The following is a 22,635-nucleotide window of genomic DNA, read 5'->3' on the forward strand; positions in this document are numbered from 1 at the left end:
GCTGCTTCTACAGACAAAAGGTTGTGGAACAGGGAGAGGCTTATACCTAGGCAGACCCCACAGGGTTCTACTCAGTTTCATTATTGAAACTGATTAGGGGATCAAAAAAGGGAGAAATAACTAACATGAAAGATCACTGGAGATCCTATGGACACTAAAAGCATGAGGTATTATGATCAACTTAGGTCAAGAATTTGATAAGTTTGATGTGATAGACAAATCACTTGAGAAAGACTTACCAAATCTGTCCCAAGAAGAAATAGAAAATCTGAATAGCCTGTCCCTATTGAAGAAATTGACTCTGAAATTACAAGCCTTCCCACAAAGAAACCCATAGGCTCAGATTCCTTCTCTTCCTTAGGGACGATATCTTGAACATACACTGCTAGAGAATGGAAAGAAAAGGGCTCGTCCTAGCTTGTTCTACAAGGTCAGAAATACCCTAGACAAATACCAAGTAACAAATATAACAAATATCAAGTAAACAACAACACCTAATAAGAATAATACAAGAAAGAAATATTATATGCCATCCTCTCTTACCCATTTATTTATTTTGGCAATGCCACACAGCCCCAAGCAGGGATTGAACCCTGACCCATTGACAGTCTCAAGTCCTAACCACTGGACCACCAGGGAATTCCCTAAACTCTTAAAAAGTTAACAGTCACATCAGATTGGGGCCCCCCAATGACGTCACAGTTAGAACTGGACATGGAACAACAGACTGGTTCCAAATAGGAAAAGGAGTACGTCAAGGCTGTATATTGTCACCCTGTTTATTTAACTTATATGCAGAGTACATCATGAGAAATGCTGGACTGGAAGAAGCACAAGCTGGAATCAAGATTGCTGGGAGAAATATCAATAACCTCAGATATGCAGATGACACCACCCTTATGGCAGAAAGTGAAGAAGAACTCAAAAGCCTCTTGATGAAAGTGAAGGTGGAGAGTGAAAAAGTTGGCTTAAAGCTCAACATTCAGAAAACGAAGATCATGGCATCCGGTCCCACCATTTCATGGGAAATAGATGGGGAAACGGTGGAAACAGTGTCAGACTTTATTTTTCTGGGCTCCAAAATCACTGCAGATGGTGACTGCAGCCATGAAATCAAAAGACGCTTACTCCTTGGAAGGAAAGTTATGACCAACCTAGATAGCATATTCAAAAGCAGAGACATTACTTTGCCAACAAAGGTTCGTCTAGTCAAGGCTATGGTTTTTCCTGTGGTCATGTATGGATGTGAGAATTGGACTGTGAAGAAGGCTGAGTGCCGAAGAATTGATGCTTTTGAACTGTGGTGTTGGAGAAGACTCTTGAGAGTCCCTTGGACTGCAAGGAGATCCAACCAGTCCATTCTGAAGGAGATCAGCCCTGGGATTTCTTTGGAAGGAATGATGCTAAAGCTGAAACTCCAGTACTTTGGCCACCTCACGCGAAGAGTTGACTCATTGGAAAAGACTCTGATGCTGGGAGGGATTGGGGGCAGGAGGAGAAGGGGACGACAGAGGATGAGATGGCTGGATGGCATTGCTGACTCGATGGAGGTGAGTCTGAGTGAACTCGGGAGTTGGTGATGGACAGGGAGGCCTGGTGTGCTGCGATTCATGGGGTCGGAAAGAGTCGGAAACGACTGAGCGACTGATCTGATCTGAATGACGTCATTTAAACTTAATCACCTCTTTAAAATGTCATCTTCAAATCCTCAGTTGCATTCTGAGGTCCTGGGGGGACAGGAGTTGAACATAGGGGTTTCGAGAGGACACACCAGCTTCAGGGCTTGGTACAAGGACACTGCCTATCAGGCCTGACCATCTGTACTCTCAGCTTCATCCATGATCCTTCCTTTCATCCCTCAGAGACTTGCCTTTCTAATCCTCCTGTTTCCCTGAGAAGCAGACCCTGTCCTGACTCCAGGTTCTGTGTGCATCATCTCTAACTGGTTTGACCTTCCTCTTCATCTCCTGGCTTATTTTTGTTTGCATGTTTGATTATCTGAGTGTAAAACCCTGCTCCGTGTACATAATTGAAAAGTTTCAGACAATGCTTTAGATACTCTTATTTGGAATCCACAAGCTCCTGTCGAGAAAGGCTTTGGGGAAGCCCATAGCTCTCAGCCCTGGTTACGTTGGGAATGTAAGTGTGGGAATGGCTACCCACTTATGTATGCTTATATATAAATGAAATGAATGACTGCAGAGATAGAAGGGGTGGGAGGGAGGAATCAGGATTATTTTACTGTTATAAATTACACTACTAGTGAAGTAATCAGTATAATTTGAAAGTGGTCTTAGGATTAGTTGTAAATAAATGTATATGGCAAAATCTAGGGCAACCACTTAAAGCAGAACAATGAATACAACTGATATGCTATGAATGAGAGAAAATGAAACTATAATATGCTTAATTAAAATCACAAAAGGCAGAAAGAGTGGTATACAAAAATAGTAACTTGATAAACCATAATGGAAAAGAATATGGAAAAGAATATATGTGTATAAATGAGTCACATTGCTGTACAGTAGTAATGAATATAACATTGTACATTAACTGTATTTCAATTAAAAACCATTAAAAAATAGGAACAAAGAATAAGAGCAACAAGTGGAAAATGATAAAAATATTATAGGGGCCTCCCTAGTGGTCCAGTGGTTAGGAATCTGCCTTGCAACGCAGGGGCGAGGGTTCAATCCCTGGTTGGGGAGCTAAAATCTTTACCACATGTTATAGGGCAAGTAAGACCACTCGCCACCAGGAAAGATCCTTAGTGCCTCAGCTAAAACCTGATGCAGTTAAATAAATAAATTTTCCAAAACAATGGTTGATAGTAATCAAGCTATATCAGTAATCACTTTGAATGTCATTGATCTAAATGCACTAATTAGAAAAAGATTGTCAGGGTGGGTCAAAAAGCAAGACCCAATTCTGTGTCGTGTATAAGAAATCCACTTTAAATTAAAGGCATATATAAATTGAAAGTATTTAAATGGGGGAATTCCCTGGTTAGGGACTTTGTGCTTCCATTTCTGGGAGGCCTGGGTTCCATCCCTGGTCAGGGAACTAAGATCTCACAAGCCACATAGTATGGCCAAAAAAAAAAAAGAGTAAGTAGATGATTGAAGGATACAAGGTTAATACACAAAAGTCAGTAATTTGTTGTTGTTGCTGTTGTTCAGTCACTAAATTGTATGAGATTCTGGGACCTCATGGACTTTAATGTTTTTACACACCAGCAATGAACATGTGAAACTTAAAATTACAAACACAATACCACTGCCATTACCACCCAAAACAAATGAATACTTAGATAAAAATTAACAAATTACCTATAAGATGTATATGAGGAAAACTACCAATCTCTGATAAATGAAATCAAAGAAGTAAATAAGAGGAGAGACATACCATGTTGATGAATAGGAAGACTCAATATTGAGATGTTCTGGAAGGGCAAAACTATGGAGACAGTAGAGAGATCAGGGGTTACAGGGGTTGGATGGGGAGAGGGATGAATAAGTGGAGAACAGAAGAGATTTAGAGTAGTGAAAATACTATGTGTGATGCTACAATGCTGGATACATGTCATTATAATTTGTTTGACTCAGAATGTACAACATGAAAAGTGGCCCTAATGTCATCTTATGACTCTGGTTGTTGATGACGTGTCAGTGTAAGCTCGTGGACTGTAACAAATGTCCCATCTGGTGGGGGATGCTGATAGTAGAGGAGACTGTGCAGGTGTAGGGGCAAGAAGTGTATAGGAAAGCATATTCCTTCCTCTTAAATTTTGCAGCCAATTGAAAACTGCTCCAAAAAAGAGTCTTAAAAAAAGATGAGGACTTCCCTGATAGTCTAGTGGTTAAGAATGCCTGCCAATGCAGGGGATTAGGGTTCTATTCCTGGTCCAGGAAGATTCCACATGCTGTGGAGTAACTAAGCCCGAGCACCACAACTAGAGAAAGCTCCCACACAGCAACAAAGACTCGGCATAACCAAAAAAAAAAAAAAAAATTTAAGGTGATAATAATAAAACATATCTTAAAAGATTGTTGTGATGATTAATGAGCTAATAAGTAAAAGCAATTAGAGTAATGCCCAGTACAATAGCACCCCTGTAAGTAGAAGCCAGCCATGCAGCTACACATTTCCTTACCATAAATAATCATTCGGTCCAAAATATCAATAGTGTTGAAGTTAAGAAAACCTGTTCCAATGCTTCTGAGGCACCTCAGTGTGGATGGTCTGACCTAGGGAATGAGTGTGGCAGAAGAGGAGAGGAGAACTCAGACCTGTGGTTCTCCAACATTCTCAAGTGCAGATTCCCAGGAAAGACAGAGAGTGAAGAGTGGCCAGTGGCTGTGAGAATATCAGGGAATATCATAGTGCAGAAGATAAAACACTGTTTTAAGAAAGTAGGAGGGAAGTGATCATTAATAATAGAGTTGTATTTATGATGCCAGACTATTTCCCTAAGACTATATACTTTTAACTGTACTACATCTTAGTTGCAGCATGTGGGATCTAGTTCCCTGACCAGGAATCAAACCCCAAGCCCTCCTCACTGGGAGTGTGTTTTAGCCACTGGACCACAAGGGAAGTCGCAGACTGTACTTGAATTAATTTGTTTAACATGCACAAAAACTCTGCAAAGAAGGTATTTTTTCCATATGACACATGATGAAACTCAGGCCCAGATCTACAATGTCAAATGCTACTGCAAGATCTGTGACAGGACAGCTGTCTCTGATCAAAGTGAGAGATATTGCCCATGGTGACAAGAGAGGTTTCAGTGGGATGGAATGTGGGATAGACATCTGCTCGTGTGGCTGAAGGAGAAATCAGGTGATGAGTGAATCAAGACAAAGCAAACAACTCTTGTTTCCTTTCTTTCTTGACTATAGTTCAGTCACTCAGTCATGTCCGACTCTTTGCGACCCCATGAACCATAGCATGCCAGGCCTCCCTGTCCATCCTCCTCCCTGGAGTTCACCCAAACCCATGTCCATTGAGTCAGTGATGCCATCCCACCATCTCATCCTCTGTCATCCCCTTCTCCTCCTGCCCTCAATCTTTCCCATCATCAGGGTCTTTTCAAATGAGTCAGCTCTTTGCATCAGGTGGCCAAAGTATTGGAGTTTCAGCTTCAGCATCAGTCCTTCCAATGAATATTCAGGACTGATTTCCTTTAGGATGGACTGGTTGGATCTCCTTGCAGTCCAAGGGACTCTCAAGAGTCTTCAACAAGAAATGGTAACTAAAGGACAACCTGTGGTCGTGGAAGAGTTTTTTTCCTTTTTTTTTTTTTTTTCAAGATGCTAGTTTCATCAACAGTTTCTTCTGCTGGTGGGAATAGTTCAGTAGAACTGAATAGTTCAATAGAAATGATCTATTAACTATTAGATCAAGTAACAATTCACTTTGGAAGGGGATTAGGTAACTGTAGAAGCAAAGCACTTAAAAGATGCCATCCAGTGGTTTGACCTTAGAGGGGATTTTTGACCATTCATTTTATTAATAACAGGACATAAGGCAGCACATATGGCTGGCTACATATGGAATTAAGTGGGTTGATTCGGTGCTGATAGAATGAGGCAATTTTCTTCTGATTGTCTTTTTCTTCAGTGAAATTAACAAATTTGACAATATCAGCTATGAGTGACGTGGGGAGGATCTTATTTCCGATTAGGGATTGAACCTGGGGCCATGAGGACTGGACTGTCAGGCAGTCGCTAAGATTTACTTCCGTCTTTCCAAAAAGTTCTCTGTATCTCTGTTTAGTCAACCTTACTTTCTCTTCCAGCTTCTAGCAACCACTGTAGCTAGTTTTCCAGAATGTCATATATTCAGTGTGTAGCCTTTGAGTCACATTATTGCGTTTATATGTAGTTTTTTCCTTTTTATTGCTGAATATGTTCTATTATATGAATGTACCAGTTAGTCCATTCACCAGTTGGACATTTGGATTCTTTCCAGTTTTCGTTGATTACAAATAAAATCCCTATAAACATTTTCATACCGGTCTTTGTGTGAATACAGGTTTTCATTTCAGCTGGGTAAATAGCAGAGGGATTGCCGTTCTCCAATTTTTTAATTTAAACGTCTCATGCAAAATCTTGGCCGACAGATTTACTAAGTATTATTGCCGTTCTGGGCTTTCCAGGTGTCTCAGTGGGTAAAGAACCTACCTGCAATGAGGGAGACCCTGGAGATCTTCCCCGGTCGGGAAGGTTCCCGGAGGAGGGCATGGCAACCCACTCTGGTATTCCTGCCTCCCACGGACACAGGGGTCCGGGGGCTACAGTCCATGGGGTCGTAAAGAGTCGGACACGACTGAGCGACTAAGCACAGCACAGCAACACTGCCCATTCTAAAGTAAGCATTTAAATTCACGAGAAACTGCTGAAGGGTTTGTAAAGTGACCGTGAATGCGTTTCTTTTTAATACTTGATGAAGACCTACCATGTGCCTGCCGGGAGCGGTACCGCGCAGAATTGAGTAGTTCGGCCGACATAGTATATGGCTTGAAAATCTTAAAATATCTTCCATCTGGCCCTTTACAGAAAACGTTTGATGACCCTGTCCTAGAGTGGTCCATAGTTCAGGGAGTCCTTCTTTGACGTGAATAATCAACATCACAACTATTATATAGAACCGGATTTTTCATTACGAAATATAATAACCTTGCTCTTGAAAAGGGCGGAAATGTGTTTTCACTTGTTTCAATTACTGGGAAATACATTGTTATTCATGCTATGTATAAAATCTGCAAGTCTTCACTTTCCCGCTGTCATTGAAAATAGAGCTGGATGTCAAGGAGAATGTGCATGTTTCCCTGAATCATCGCGTTTTCACACACTGCTGCAACACCCACCGCCACTGTTATCTCGAACCTGCATCTTTCCGAGCCCTGGGAAGGCTGGGAACAGGAACGCGCGCACACTGGTGCGCATGCGCACGCCGCCAGGGCGCCGTTGGCGCAGGAGTGCGCAGGCGCATCGGCCTCAGCGCGCCCTTGGAGGGGCGGGGCTTGCGTGGCGTCTCTCCCTCCGACCGCGGCTATAGCGGCGCCATTTTGGGCGTGAGTGCGGGCGGCTGGTCGGAGGTGTCTCGGAGCTAGTTCTTCCCGATCTCTGTTCCGTGGGTCGACACCGACGTGCATTTCGAGCTCTAGGCCGGCTCTGGGGGCACGCGCTGAGATGATGCTGAGAGGAAACCTGAAGCAAGTGCGCATTGAGAAGAACCCGGCGCGCCTCCGCGCTCTGGAGTCGGCGGCCGGAGAGGGGGACCCGGCGGCCCTGGCCCTCGCGCTGCCAGGGGAGCCGCCGGTGCCCGCCGCGCCCGCCGGAGAGGACCGGCCGGCTGACGAGGGCGGTTTCACCATTGACATTAAGAGCTTCCTCAAGCCGGGCGAGAAGACGTACACGCAGCGCTGCCGCCTCTTCGTGGGGAACCTGCCCACGGACATCACCGAGGACGACTTCAAGCGGTTGTTCGAACGCTATGGCGAGCCCAGCGAGGTCTTCATCAACCGCGACCGCGGCTTCGGCTTCATCCGCCTGGTGAGGGCGGGCTGGGGCGCTGCGAGGTCCCTCATTTTCCCTCCGCTCATCTCGCCTTTCTCCTGTCCCCGGCTCACCCCGACCCCCCGTCACCTCCACCCCCCCGCCCGCCCCAGAGCCGGGCTGCTGTCGCATGGCTCGCGTGAGGGAACTTCCCACGAGGACTTACCGCTTTTCTGTGTCTCCCTTACACTCTGTGGTAGTAGAATAGCACACATTTTTTTCCCGTTTCATCTAAACCTTGATAGGAATTAATGGCTGGCCTGTAATAACCACTTAGTAAAAGTTATTATCCTGAGTTATGAAGTAAATCTTTGGTTCATTTCAAGTACTTTAATAGGTTTTCTCTCCGTGAGTGGACAAAGCAAAAATCTTAATATGGAGAAAAGTGATCTTAATTAAGTGACACTAGTATAACCATGTGAGTGTTCAACACTTGAAATGTGGTTATTGCGGCCGAGGAGTTGAATTTTAAATTTTATTTGTTCTCAGTTTAAATAGCCACATGTGGTTTGTGGCTGCTATTATTGTATAACATAGGTCCTCACTTTTCTTTAAAAAAGCTTTCTATAGGATTGTGAAATGGGGAGGTGAGAAGGGCTGCTATTGTCTGCTCTTTTGAGATATGCTTCTTCAGAGCCATCACCCTAAATATTTGTGTAAGAATGTTAAAAATTTTTCAGTTGGAAATTACAATTTAGTTTGAGATTTGACTTCATGGATAACTTTACTGTTTAATCTGAACTCTGTGTTTAACAGGTGAATTTATTTTATTTTATTTTTTTTTAACAGGTGAATTTAAAAACTTAAAATATTTCTGAGCTATTAGACTTTTTTTTTTCTGTTTAGGAAGATCATAGTGCATACTTGATCTGAATATAAGTACCTGATCTGAATATTGGTAATGGTGTGGGGTTTCCCAGGTAGCTTAGTGGTAACGAATTCTCCTGCAGCGCAGGAGAGGCGGGTTCCATCCCTGGGTTGGGGAGATCTCCTTGAGAAGGGAATGGCATCTCACTTCAATATTCTTTTCTGAAAAATCCCATTGATAGAGGAGTCTAGTGGGCTACAGATCTTGGTGTCGCACAAGAGTCAGACACAGCTTAGCAACTAAACAACACACTACAGCCATTGTGCTGTGTAAGTGGCAAGTGGAGCCAGTGGAGGTGGTTAGACCCAAGTTCAAGCAGTCTCTCTTGGGGTAGTAACTTCAGTTTTTTGTTTTCTGTATTCCTTTAGTTAAGAACCTGTAATTTGAACGTTTTATGAAGAGTGTGATTCAGAGATAGAGCTGGAAGGCTGTATTGATGGATTGTGGATTTTGATAGGTTCAAATCAGATTTGTGTGTGTTTTTGGACAAGTTACTTGAACCTTTATAATTCTGTTTCCCTATGTGAAATGAGGATAGTAGCAAAACCCACTTCATGAGATTGTTGGTGAGGCTGATGAAGGATAAGGCAAAGACCTGTGTATGTGTATTAATAGATGGGGGAGGAATAAATGACTGGCATGTAATAACCATTTAGTAAAAGTTATTGTCACTTCTGAGCTATGAAGTAAGGAAATCCTTGGTTTGTTTCAAGTACATAATTTTAATTGTCTTGATAGTTACTTCAGTACACATACAGAGCAGTAGTTCTCAAATGGAGTGGTTTTACTTCCCAGAGGACATGTGGCAATGTCTGGAGACATTTTTGGTTGTTAAACAGTGGTAGTGGAGGGGTGGTTCTACTGGCATAAACATCCTACAGGGCACGGGACAGCCCCCACAGTAAGAATTACCTTGTTCATAATATGCTGAGGTTGGGAAACTCTGATGTACAACCATTTAAGACCAAAAGTATAAACTTTGAAGATGCACTATGGCATGAAATTCTTGATAGCATAAACATTTTATTATTTGTCCTAGAAAGTATTAAAAATTGTATTTGTTGCCAACAATAAAAAAGTACTTGATTTAACATAAAAATGAAGATTTGTTTATCTTGAAAAATGACATGTCACACTTTGTCATTATATCTGACTGAATCTGAACAGAAGATGCTCTCTAGAAACACTTTATGGAGTCCTCACCAGGCTCTCTCTCCTCCGCTGCCCACAAACATACTATTATGACTAATTTCAGAGTTTGGAAATGAACACTGATATACTTCAATATTCATACATTCAGTACCTAGAGTCTACAATTAAATTTTGCTGTAATTTTTTCACGTATCTGTTCATCTCTATCTCAGTCCATCCATCAGTCCATGACTCTCAGCATGCTTATCATTAACTAGAGTCCAATTTTGTTTTTTGAGGTATTTGAAACCTACATATAATGAGATGCATAGATACTTAGTGTATAATCTTGTGATTTTAGATCAAGATACTATCATCACCCCATGAAATTTGCTCATGTTTCTTCTCATTCCTAGTTATACGTGTGACAGCATTCTAATCCAAGTCTCCATTCCTAAAAGTTACCTCTCAACAGTTGTTGAATTACTGACATCTTAGCTGCAAAGGACATAACCGTTATTAGGTATTTGTGAAATGTTTGCTGGTACTATTGCTACTACAGTTGAAGAGTAATAAAATGGCCATTTTGAATAGCTAAAGAGGTTAGGTTCGTTTTTGTAAAATTAATTCTGTAGGTAGATTTTCGCATAAGTGAAGTAGTTTAAAGCTGTTGTGAACATTTCAGAGATTGAATAAAAAGCTGTTGTGATCTTAAGACTTTTTCATAAGAAAATGCAATTTGTACTCTTCTCACAAAATGCATATTAAGCCTCTTTGAGTTTTTTGCTGGAAGTTCTCACAACTGAAAAAGAACATACCTGTAGTAAGTTTACCAGTTTGCTGTATTAGATGCCTGTATTTTGTAGAAACTTTTGAGTTCTTCAAGAAGGAAATTCTCTTATCTTGTAGTTCAGCAATGAACATATTCTCTAGTTTATAATAATAAGGATATGTGTACATGCTTTTCTGTTTAATGGAGAGACTTCTTATAGCCCATGAATGGGTATTTGCTTTTCTTAGTGTAGTGGGAGAAATGTGTAGCCCATGAAAATGTTTTAGAAGAAGTAATTAATAACACCTGATGACAGCTTTTTTTTTTACAGATAATGTAAAAGAAATGGAAATGAAAAGGGGTTTGTCTGTCATTGGAGAGGTGGTACACATTATTAAGATATAAATAACAAACATGAAGTGTATAGAGAAACTATTTTCAATAATAGTTTCTAGTAACTGATACTTGGTCTTAAAAAGTATTTCTGTATTTCCTTTAATACATTTAGGAGACTTATAAAAGATACTGCTTGCATATTTAATAGCTGGTAATCTACACTCCATGGGGTCATAAAAGAGTTGGATTTGACTTAGCGACTAAACAATAGCAATCTGTTTATGAACAGATCATCTTTAAGTGATGATTTTTAACAACGTTGGGGTTGGAACTTTCTATTAAAATGTTTAAAATTACTTATCTTAAAAAAATTAATAAAATACGTGTGATACCATAACTGAAAGACACAGAAACAAAGTGGCCCTATCAGCCATTTTGTAAAACTACCCAGCCCTCTTTAGAAAGAAGCCACTATTTAAAATTTTTTTGTTAACTGTAATTTTTTAAAAAGTGATCTTTTTCTTCCTAAAAAGGAGTCCAGAACACTGGCTGAAATTGCAAAAGCAGAGCTGGATGGCACCATATTGAAGAGCAGACCTCTCCGAATTCGTTTTGCTACACATGGAGCAGCCCTAACTGTTAAGAACCTTTCTCCGGTGGTTTCCAATGAGCTACTAGAGCAAGCATTTTCCCAGTTTGGTCCAGTAGAGAAAGCTGTTGTTGTTGTGGATGATCGTGGTAGAGCCACCGGAAAAGGTTTTGTGGAATTTGCAGCAAAACCTCCTGCACGAAAGGCTCTGGAAAGATGTGGTGATGGGGCGTTCTTGCTAACAACGTAAGTTTAAAAGTCTTTGTTTTATAGAGTTACACATAGGGTTCTTTCTGTTCTGCCTCTTTTCTTTGTAGTTCCTTCCCTGTATGTTGTCTTGGCATGTGGTAAGTAGGTGTTGAGTAAGTACTCAGTGAATACAAATAAGGGTATATTTGTGTACCTCCAGGAGTCGAGAATCAATACTTTACTCAAACTTCAGTGTATTAATCCATAAGGAATCTCAGGAATGTTTTGTGTTACCATTTTTATTCACCCTACTGAATGTGTATTAGGTGCAAAGCCAAACGTTACATTTAATGAATGAGGTTTTAATCAGTTTTGAAATGTAATTTACATATGTTAAAATGCATCCAGTTTTGCATGTGAAGTTTAAAAAATGTATGTAGTCATTTACCCTCCACCACAATCAAGATAACATTTTCAGCATCCAACAAAAATTCTTTTTTGTCCTTTTGCAGTTACTCCTCTTATCCCTGCCTAGACTGCTCTTGATCTTTCTGTTACTATAGTTTTGTTTTTTCTTATATTTCATATAAATGAAGTTATATATTAATAGTATGTATTCTTTTGTGTGTGATTTCTTTTGCTTAGTATAATGTTTATGAGATTTCATCCATACCACTATATTAGTATTTTGTTCCTTTTTATGGCCAAATTACAACTGTGGTGACCTTTGGGTGGATGTTCACCCAAAGTTGCTTCCAACTACTGGCCTTTGTGAATAAAGCTATTACGAACATTTGTGTATAAAACTTCTTCGAAACAGTATACTTTCATGTGACTTTGGTAATACTGAGGAAGTAAATGTATGTTCCGGAGAAGGCAATGGCAACCCACTCCAGTACTGTTGCCTGGAAAATCCCATGGATGGAGGAGCCTGGTATGCTGCAGTCCATGAGGTCGATAAGAGTCGGATACGACTGAGCGACTTCACTTTTACTTTTCACTTTCATGCATTGGAGAAGGAAATGGCAACCCACTCCAGTGTTTTTGCCTGGAGAATCCCAGGGATGGGGGAGCCTAGCCTGGTGGGCTGCCGTCTACGGGGTCGCACAGAGTCGGACACGACTGAATCGACTTAGCAGCAGCAGCAGCAAATGTATGTTCAACTTTATAAGGAACTCCCAAACTGTTTTCCAGATACATGTATCATTTTACATTCCTGCTAGCAGTGAATAAGAGAGTTCTAATGATCATGTCCCCTCCGCAACACTTGAAATTTTTAGATATTCTAGTGAGTGTAGTGATGTCTCTTTGTGGTTTAAATATTGTTTTCTTAACGACTGACGATAAGTATCTTTTCATGTGCTTTTTGGATATGTGTCTTTTTGTGAAATGTCTGTTGATATTTTTGCCTTTAAAAAAAAAATTTATTTGGCTTCACCATGGCTTAGTTGTGGCATGTGGGATCTAGTTCCCTGCTACTGCTACTGCTAAGTCAGGTAAGTCGTGTTCCCTGACCAGGGGTCAAATCCCGGCCCCCATGCATTGGGAGTACAGAGTCATATCCACTGGACCACAGAGAAGTTCCTTGCCTGTTTTTTAATTGGCTGGTTTGTCTTAATGTTTTTTTAACACATCTGGGTCCAGGCCTGTATTAACACTATTTCATCCCAGTCTGTGGCTTGCTTTTTAATTTTTTAAAAAAGATAATTTATTTAATTGATTTATTTGGCTGCACCTGGTCTTGGTTGCAGCAAGCAGGATCTTCCATCTTAATTGGGGCATGTGGAATCTTTAGTTGCCACATGGCAAGATTTTTAGTTGCGGCATGTTGGATTGTCCAGAGATTGAACCCAGGTCCCCTGCATTGGGACCGCAGAGTCTTAGCCACTGGACCACCAGGAAGTCCTTTTAATTTTTTTTAATCGTGTTTTTCAAAGAGCAGAAGTTGTTCTATTTTGTGAAGTCCAGTTTATCAATTTATTTTCTTACTTGGTTTGTTCCTTGGAATTTTTGTGTATGAAATCTTTGCCTTTCCTAAAGTAGCAAAGCTTTCTCGTATTTTCTTGAGAAATTTTGTAGCTTTTTGTTTAAACCTGTGATACGTTTTGAGTATGATGTGAGGTAGCAGTTCATTGCTTTAATGTTCTGCCACCATTAATTGAGAAGGTTATGATTTTCCCTTTGTTACCTTTTACCTTTATCAAATAACTGGAAACAAATTTGCTCTCTTTCCTGTTTTCTTGATCGGTATGTCTATTATGCTGTTACTGTACTTCTTAATTACCTTATACTAGACTTTGAAGTCAGATAGTAGCATCCAACTTTATTCTTTTTTTTTTTTAATTGTTCTGGTTATTATCATTTCTTTGTATATCCTTACTGATTTTAAAATCAGCTTGTCAATTAAAAAAGTTCTGCTGGGCTTTTGGTTGAAATTGCTTTGAATCTACAGATCATTCTGGGGAACATTAACATCTTCACAGTATCAGCCCTTTTCCAATCCATGAACGTGATGTGTTTCTCCATTTACTTAAAAATATTTTAAAGTAATTATAGTGGTCATTAAACCTGTTGCCATATTAACATGGCTTTCCTTTCAGTTTGTCCACAAGAAAGTTCTCAATGTACATTCTTAGTCTTCAGACTGAATTTGTAGAAGTTCCTAAGTTGATTATTGAATGGATTTCTTTTAGCTCTGGCACTTGAGCTATTGATTGGAATCATTCAAATATTTAGGGTTTGGGGAATTGGATACAAAGACAATGTAGAAAAATTGTTTTCTACCTCCAGGGAGCTTAGTTTGGTGACTTGTGAAGCATTTTTCAGTTTGTTTTTGACAGTTAAGCATTTGTGCTGAAGCTCTTGTAGAGCAGACATTTTACAGCTCTGCCAGCTTGTTCTCTTAGAGACTTTGGTCTTGTTCCCATTCCCTTTGCTTTAGAGAGATTATCTCTTTCCCTGTCATCACAGGTCTTGCCCTCACATTTCATTCACATTTTGGTAAGATATTATCTCTTAAGGGAAGCTGACTGTTTTACGTTAAAATAGCCTAATGCTTTACTCTCCAACTTAACTTTTCTTCATAGCACTTAAGGTTGCATTCTCTACCTAGAATGTAAGCTCCCCTGGGGTAGGGACTATGTCTCGTTTAACACTGTAATCCTGACACTTGTATTCTGGTATTTTCCTGGATTCTTAGTAAGTTTGCAATAGTTATTTAAAGAGTGAAGGAAGGTAAGTCCTAAAGCAGTAGGCAAGGCATGTAGTTAGTATATATTTTCTGCTGTAAGCTTTGATTAATTGCTGCTAGTTAAAGTCATAATCGGGCACTGATAAATATTTAACTATTTCTTCTTGTTCAGTCACTAAGTCGTGTCAGACATTTGTGACTCGTGGACTGCAGCATGCCAGGCTTCCTTGTCCTTCACTAATTCCTAGAGTTTGCTCAGATTAACGTCCATTGAGTCCATGATGCCATACAACTGTCTCATCCTCTGGTGCCCTCTTCTTTTGCTTTCAGTCTTTCCTAGCATCAGGGTCTTTTCCAGTGAGTCAGCCGTTCACCTCAGGTGGCCAAAGTATTTCTTACAGGTAGCTTTTAGAATACTTTATAAATGACATGCAGATGGCATCACCTGGAACTTGAGCAGCTGCACAAGGATCTTGGAGGTCTGATGATGGCCAAGAACAAACTAAAAGGGCAGAAGTCCAGAAATGTATTCCACATAACTAGCCAAAAAAGCTTTAAGGTTAAAAATAAAGTAAAACCTGTTACCACTAATCTTTAAGAATATAAACATTGTGAATGCTGAAAAAGTTAACAGTGAATAAAGCTTTTGTAGATAAACAAGAGGATAACAAAGAGGATAAACAAAGGCCTTCTCAAAAGGCCTTTGCTTTGAGCTGCTGCAGAAACAGTTGGTTTCTCAGCAGCGTCGTGAAAATATACCAGTTAATGTTGATGAAGCTACAAGATTAGTGGTCCAGTTATAATACACTGGTGATGCATCAGATTCCCCCAAAAGACCACTCAATTAACTGTTTTATATAAAAAAAAATTTATATACAGTTTTGAGGGCTTCCATGGTGGCTCAGATGGTAAAGAATCCACCTGCAATTCAAGAGACCTGGATTCAATCCCTGGGTTGGGAAAATCCCCTGGAGAAGGAAATGGTGATCCGCTGCAGTATTCTTTTTTTTATTATTTTTATTAAAAAAAAATTTTTTTTAGATTTCATGGCTGCAGTCACTATCTGCAGTGATTTTAAGTGAAAGTGAAGTCGCTCAGTCATGTCTGACTCTTTGCAACCCTATGGACTGTAGCCCACCAGGCTCCTCTGTCCCTGGGATTTTCCAGGCAAGAAAACTGGAGTGGGTTGCCATTTCCTTCTCCTGGTTCAGTATTCTTGCCTGGAGAATTCCATGGACAGAGGAGCCTGGCTGGCTACAGTCCCTGGATCACAAAGAATCAGACATGACTGATTGACTAACACTTAACACACAGCACTTAGAGGGAATGGGCAAGGTGTTGAACATTTTATCTGTCTTATTTCTTAATCACGATCACTTGGATTTCTGGAGAACTGGTTATTATTCGTCCCATTTTTCAGATAAGAAAATTGACTCAGAGATGTTAAGTAATTTGCTTAAGATTTCACAGCTAATAAATGGTGGAGTTCAGTCTGATGCCAAATTCCTTGCTTCTTACAGTATGCCACAGGTGGAGTGGTTTATACTTTCTGTAGATTCTTCTTGCTCAGGTCTTTTGTTAAACCTTCTCATGGAGCTCCAGATGTCCTCCCTGCTGTTTGAATACTTGGTCTCAGTTGAAGTGTTGATTTATAGAGAGGATTTTCCTGACTGCCTTATCTAAAGTGGCTTCTCTCTTATTCCTTCTGACAGTGTGGTTTTTTCTTGGCCCTAAAATGATCTTTTTATTTTCTCATGTAGGGGCGGGAGCAGTTTTTAGAAGACTTGTAGGGATTGTTTTGTTTATCCTTGGATCCCTAGCTCCAACTAGTCTTGGAACCTGTTAGGTGATCAGATTTATTGACTAACTGAATCTCACATATCTTAGTTAATACAAGTGATTTATAAAGGTGATATTACAGGGATTTTGTTTCGAAATGTAGACATCTTTTATAATTAAGATTTCTCTTGAAAATATCTCTAAATTGTCATAAAATGTATACTGTACATGGCTTTAGATAAACAGCTTTGTATACAGTATGTATAATGATTAACACATAGTTGAAAAAGTATGTGTAAGTTATGTATCTATGCTGTTTTGAAATTACTAACGAGGCAGAAAAATAAAAAGGGAAAATTAAAAAATTTATGATATACATCAGTGTCTCTTTTGCTGTCTCGTACACAGGGTTATTGTTACCATCTTTCTAAATTCCATATATATGCGTTAGTATACTGTATTGGTGTTTTTCTTTCTGGCTTACTTCACTCTGTATAATAGGCTCTAGTTTCATCCACCTCATTAGAACGATTCAAATGTATTCTTTTTAATGGCTGAGTAATACTCCATTGTGTATACGTACCACAGCTTTCTTATCCATTCATCTGCTGATGGACATCTGGGTTGCTTCCATGTCCTGGCTATTATAAACAGTGCTGCGATGAACATTGGGGTACACGTGTCTCTTTCCCTTCTGGTTTCCTCAGTGTGTATGCCCAGCAGTGGGATTGCTGGATCATAGAGGGAGAGGGTGGGAAGATTTGGGAGAATGGCATTGAAACATGTATAATATCATGTATGAAATGAGTTGCCAGTCCAGGTTCGATGCACGATACTGGATGCTTGGAGCTAGTGCACTGGGATGACCCAGAGGGATGGTATGGGGAGGTAGGAGGGAGGAGGGTTCAGGATGGGGAACACATGTATACCTGTGGCGGATTCATTTTGATATTTGGCAAAACTAATACAATTTGTAAAGTTTAAAAATTAATTTAAAAAATTTATTATTATAATGGTATGCCCACATCTTTAAACTTTAGAATCATATCTAGAGCAGCAGAAGTGCTCATGCTTAGAACTCAAATTGAGGAGGCATAATGATAATGAAAAGTGCTCAGTTTTCGAATTTTTCTTTCACTTTTTTGTTGTTGTTTTAAGAATCATTGCAGGTTAACTTAAGTGAAGATGTAGTGGTCTGTTCTTACTCTTTTCCGAATTATACCCTAAAAATTTTGTGGGAATTGCTTCCTTAGAAACAGGAAAATGTGTCTTTTAATTTCAATTTAGAGAAAGGTATTTTCCCTTTAAAGAATCCTTTAATGTTAGTGTAAATGTTACCTATCTTCACTAATTGTTAGCATTTTGCTATAGCTTTTTCATTATGGGAAATACATACATATTTTTTTTTTTTTTTTCTTTGCCAATTCATTTGAGTCAGCTGCAGAGTACAGTACTGAATTACAGTACTTGGCATGTATATCCTTTGAATATTCTCTTGCAGAACTGCAGTGTAATTGTCACACTGAGGAAACAACGCTTACCTGATATTATTTAATATTGAATGTCAGAATTTAATCTTAATTGAATATTAAAAATTTTTCCATTGCCTATCAATGTATTTTATACTTTTTAAAAAAAGTTACTTATTTATTTATTTGGCTGCACCAGGTCTTAGTTGTGGCATGTGGGATTTAGTTTCTTGAGCAGAGATTGAACCCCGGGACCCTGCATTGTGAATGCTGAGTATTAGCCACCGGACCACCAGAGAAGTCCTGGGTCTTACTTTCTTACATAAAAATACTATATTGTTTAAATTTTTTCACAGTTGAACATTTATCAGTTTTACAGTCAAGGTAATGATTAATTTAGGGGCAGCGTGAGAAGGAAAAGGTATCACAACAATTCCAGATTTAACACATGGTTGTCAGTCTTTTTTTCTATATAATATTTACCTATGTTTGTAGAAGGAGTAAATTAAATAATTACATGTATAAACAAAATTTTTGAAAATTACTTATTTGGCTCTGCTGGGTCTTTGTTGCTGCATGGGCTTTTCTCTAGTGGTGGTGCATTTTGGGCTTCAGTAGTTGGAGCTCCCTAGCTCTAGAACATAGGCTCAGTAGTTGTGGTGCATTGGCTCAGTTGCTCCAGGGCCTGTAGGATCTTCCTGGATCAGGGCTCAAACCTGTGTCTCCTGCATTGGCAGGCAGATTCTTTACTTACTGAGCCACCAGGAAAGTCCTATAGACAAAATTTAAGTTAGATTTTCCTTCTTTCTTTTTTTTGCCACATTGCCCAAATCTTGTGGGGTGTGGATTCTTAGTTCCCTCATCAGAGATTGAACCTAGGTCCTCAGCAGTGAGAACTTGGAGTCCTTATGTTAAGTTTAAAACTTAAATAAACAAAGTCGGTTGGACACAGGAGTGGTGCATACAGTGAAACCATAAATGTTCACATTTTAGCACGTATCCCAATAAAACAAGACACGGTCCCTTAAAGATGTCCCTTGTATACAACATGCATGGTCTTAATATGATGAATGGTTGTGTGATCCTTACTGACTCATGTATCTCTTGAGAAATGGAATAGTGGAAATAAGATGTAAATATATAACATTAGTGTGTGTTTGTCAAGTTCTCTGCTAGAGAACTTGTAGAAAAGTATCTAGTGGCCACATTTATGTTGAAATTGAATTTTTTTTTCTTGGCCAAGCCTTGCAGCATCTGGGATCTTAGTTCCCTAACCAGGGGTTGAACCCTTCCCCCAGTGTGTTGGGAGCATAGAGTCTTAACCACTGGACCTCCAGGGAAGTCCCTGAAGTTGGAATTGTATAACACTTAATTACTCAGGTGTAGTTCTTACCTGGCTGTATTACTCTTTGAATGTTGGTGGCCCTGCCTCAGCTTCTAGGGGGGTAAGTGGTCCGTATGATGTGTCTTCCTTTTGTCCTTGTGCCCTTTCGGGTCCTCTTAGAAGTACCACATCCTCCTGTGGGCTGGGTGGGTTCAGTTCTCAGCTGCTTTCTCAAACTTCACTGAGTTGTGTGAACTCTCTGAGGCTGTATTTACTCATTCTTTATTACATTTCTGTTTTTACTTCTTGGACATGAGGTCTCAGACTGGAGAATGAGGCCTGTAAGTTCCTTTTCTTTTGGGTTTCCACTCACTTTACCTGAGGTTTCTAATTGCATTGTTTTCATTACTCCGAGGTATTCTACACGTGCTTGTAATTCTTTTTCTCTATCAAATGTCTCACTAGCTCAGGAATAATTTTTTATGTGACCATTGTATAGCTTTACTTTCCATATAGAGAAGGATTTAGTCTCTGTTAATCTCTGGGTCTTTATAAAGGGAAAGAAATATTTTGAACCCTGAAAGCTCCTTCACCTCTCTAGCTCCTCTGTTAACACCTCAGAAGTTAGCCATGATTTTTTTTCTCTTTAAAGCATCTCTGTTCATTTTTCAGACTTGCTTTCATGCTGAGAGACTGATAGCAAGGAAACTTTAATATTAGTATGTCATCTCCTCCACTTATTTCTCTTGTCTTTCCTCAGTGAGCCTTCCCTTCCTTAGGAAAACAATACAGAAGGAGGGTTTCCAGGTCAGCTCTTTGATCATCTACTCTTCTTGTCCCCACACCCCATTTCTTCCTTGATTGTGTTGCTTCTGGCTGCCCCTCTACACCCCCTTCCCTTTTGCTTGACTGATATCTTTTAGGCTGATATATTTTAAGTTTTAGAAAGACTTTTCCTTTTGAGACTGGTTGGACAATGGAAGGTTGGGAGCTGGGTGGAGTTGGGAGTTTGAGGCCATGGAGGGGATGGGGGTCCGGGTATGCGTGTGGATGAGACACACAGGAGAGTTGGGTACTTGCTCCTCTGCGTTGCTCTTTGTAGAAGTTAACTGCAGTGGTCAGGCAGGTCTATGTTGATGTTTTTTTCTGTGGTCCCGAATAGACTCCATGCTCTAAAAATAAGCACTCATCTTTGACTTATATGTTCACCTGTGTTGGTGCAGCCAGTGTTTATTGACTGATTTTGTGTGTATATGTGATACTTACTAAGACTTTTTTCTCAGATAAATTTTCCAAGTATGTATCTTGGAATTATTATAAAAGATTTCTAGGAGGATTTTAGTTCTAGATACTGTTCTAATTCTTATTAATGCTTTTTACCTGTCCAGGACCCCTCGTCCGGTCATTGTGGAGCCCATGGAACAGTTTGATGATGAAGATGGTTTGCCAGAGAAACTAATGCAGAAAACTCAGCAGTATCATAAGTAAGATTTTATAAGAAGATAAATTCTGATAAATTTAGAATGTGCTTTCAAGGGTGTTTATTACTTTACATTTGTTATTGAATATTGTTGGATTATAAGGTGTTTTATTTAGTCTTGTTAGCCAGTAACAATCTGGTTAATAGAGTGGGCTGGTCTACATGGAATGCTAGTTTTCTTGTGTATATTGTTAAAAGGTTAACTTGACTTCGAAAAGTTCAACTTTTATAACTGGGGCATGGGTGGGTTCCATAAGCGTATACTGTCTGTAGTACCTATGCCAGAGAAACAGTGAATTTTAGATACAAAAGTTTCTGTATTGAGTATGCTACAGGTATATTATGAATTAAGAGGAGACTTTGTCAGGAGTAGAAAGATGATTCTAGTTAAAGAACTTGGGAAAGGGTAAGAATTCTTCTTTTTTTAAAAGTTTATCAATCTGTGGTATCTACCAAAGTTGTGTGTGTGTGTATGCATGCATGCTCTGTCAGTCGTGTCCTGCTCAACCCCATGGACTACAGACTGTCAGGCTCCTCTGTCTATGGGATTTTTCCAGGCAGGAATACTGGAGTGGGTTGCCATTTCCTTCTCCAAAGAATTCTTAGAGATGAAAAAGAAAAATAACCTTTTAACAATTACTTTTCATTCAGTGTGGTTCAGATATTTTTATGTAAGCTGACTGTGTGAATACATTGTGTTGTTCTTAACTACTAAGTTGTTTATTATAATAAGTAAGACTGTAGTGAACTTCCCTGATGATCCCATTAGTTAAGACTCTGTGCTTCCAAAGCAGGGGCCACTGGTTTGGTCCCTGGTCAGAGAACTAAGATCTCACATGCTATGTGATGTGACTGAAAAACAAAAAACACTGTAATATTTGTGTGCATGAACCTAAATATTGGACTGCCTTTGTGCTAGGCACTGTCCTAGATGCTGCCAGTGCCCTCATGATGCTTACATTTCTAGTGGCAGGGCTACACAATAAATACTGAACCAAAGAATAATGTTTTAATAAATACACTAAGTAGTGAGAAATACCATTTAAAACCACTAAAGTGAGGTATGATGCTAAGATCAAACAGTATGCGTATTTAATGGTGATTAATTCTGGTAGATGGTTCTCCCAAAATATTATACCAATTTATACTCATTGGTGTATGCATAAAAGTATTTATTTCTCTTCATCCTGACCAAAAAATGGTTATGATTTTAAGATTTGATAGTTTGTGTTCAAAATAACGTTTTACACGTTTTAATAGCACTCTTTGATTTTAGACTGGTTTTCTCCTTGTAGTTGATTTAAATGACAAATGTGGGTGCTTTTTTATTGATTGATTTGGCTTTTGTTGTAGCACACAGATTCTATAGTTGTGACTGGAGGGCTTTAGTAGCTCCACGACATTTGAGATCTTAATTCCCCGACCAGGGATTGAACCCACGTCCCCTGCATTGCAGGACAGATTCTTAAATACTGGACCACCAGGGAAGTCCCTGGGTGCTTATTTTTAACTGGTGTTAGATGTATCAATGAACAGAATAAACCAGAAATTCTTGCTATGTGGCAGAGTAGGTAGCCTGTTCCTTCTCCAGCAGATCTTCCTGACCCAGGAATTGAGCCAAGGTCTCTGGTATTGCAGGCAGATTCTTTACCAACTGAGCTATCATGGAAGCCCTTGGGAAGAAGGGGGTAAACAATAAAATAAAGATGGCAGAAAACCAGGGAAAAGTGGGTGTAGGGGAGCAGAAGATTGTGCCTCTTTTTATACAGGTGGTTAAGGAAGCTTTTGTGAGGGTAGTATTTGATTCACAACTTGAAAGCGGGGGTAGGGGGAAGGGGGTGGGAGGTGAGGGCACCAGATGGGATAGGGATCTCAGTCAGCTGAGGGGTACGGCTCTGCAGGCTTTGGGGGAGGACTGGCATGGTGCAGGTGCAGTGAAGAGGCTA

At 39.7% G+C, this 22,635-nt stretch overlaps 1 protein-coding gene across 1 annotated transcript in view; it reads left to right on the top strand.

Moving 5' to 3' along the window:
- Positions 1-7,050: 7,050 nt before the first annotated feature.
- Positions 7,051-22,635, top strand: part of PSPC1 (paraspeckle component 1) — a 79,665-nt gene continuing 64,080 nt past the window's right edge. Inside the window, exons 1-3 of the mRNA XM_070380562.1 lie at positions 7,051-7,559; positions 11,203-11,504; positions 20,598-20,693. Of these exons, the coding sequence (XP_070236663.1) occupies positions 7,197-7,559; positions 11,203-11,504; positions 20,598-20,693 (761 nt within the window). The 5' untranslated portion in view covers positions 7,051-7,196. The remainder of the gene's footprint in view (positions 7,560-11,202; positions 11,505-20,597; positions 20,694-22,635) is intronic.

This window comes from Bos mutus, chromosome 12 (genome assembly GCF_027580195.1).
Source record: "Bos mutus isolate GX-2022 chromosome 12, NWIPB_WYAK_1.1, whole genome shotgun sequence".
NCBI classification, from domain to species: Eukaryota; Metazoa; Chordata; class Mammalia; order Artiodactyla; family Bovidae; genus Bos; species Bos mutus.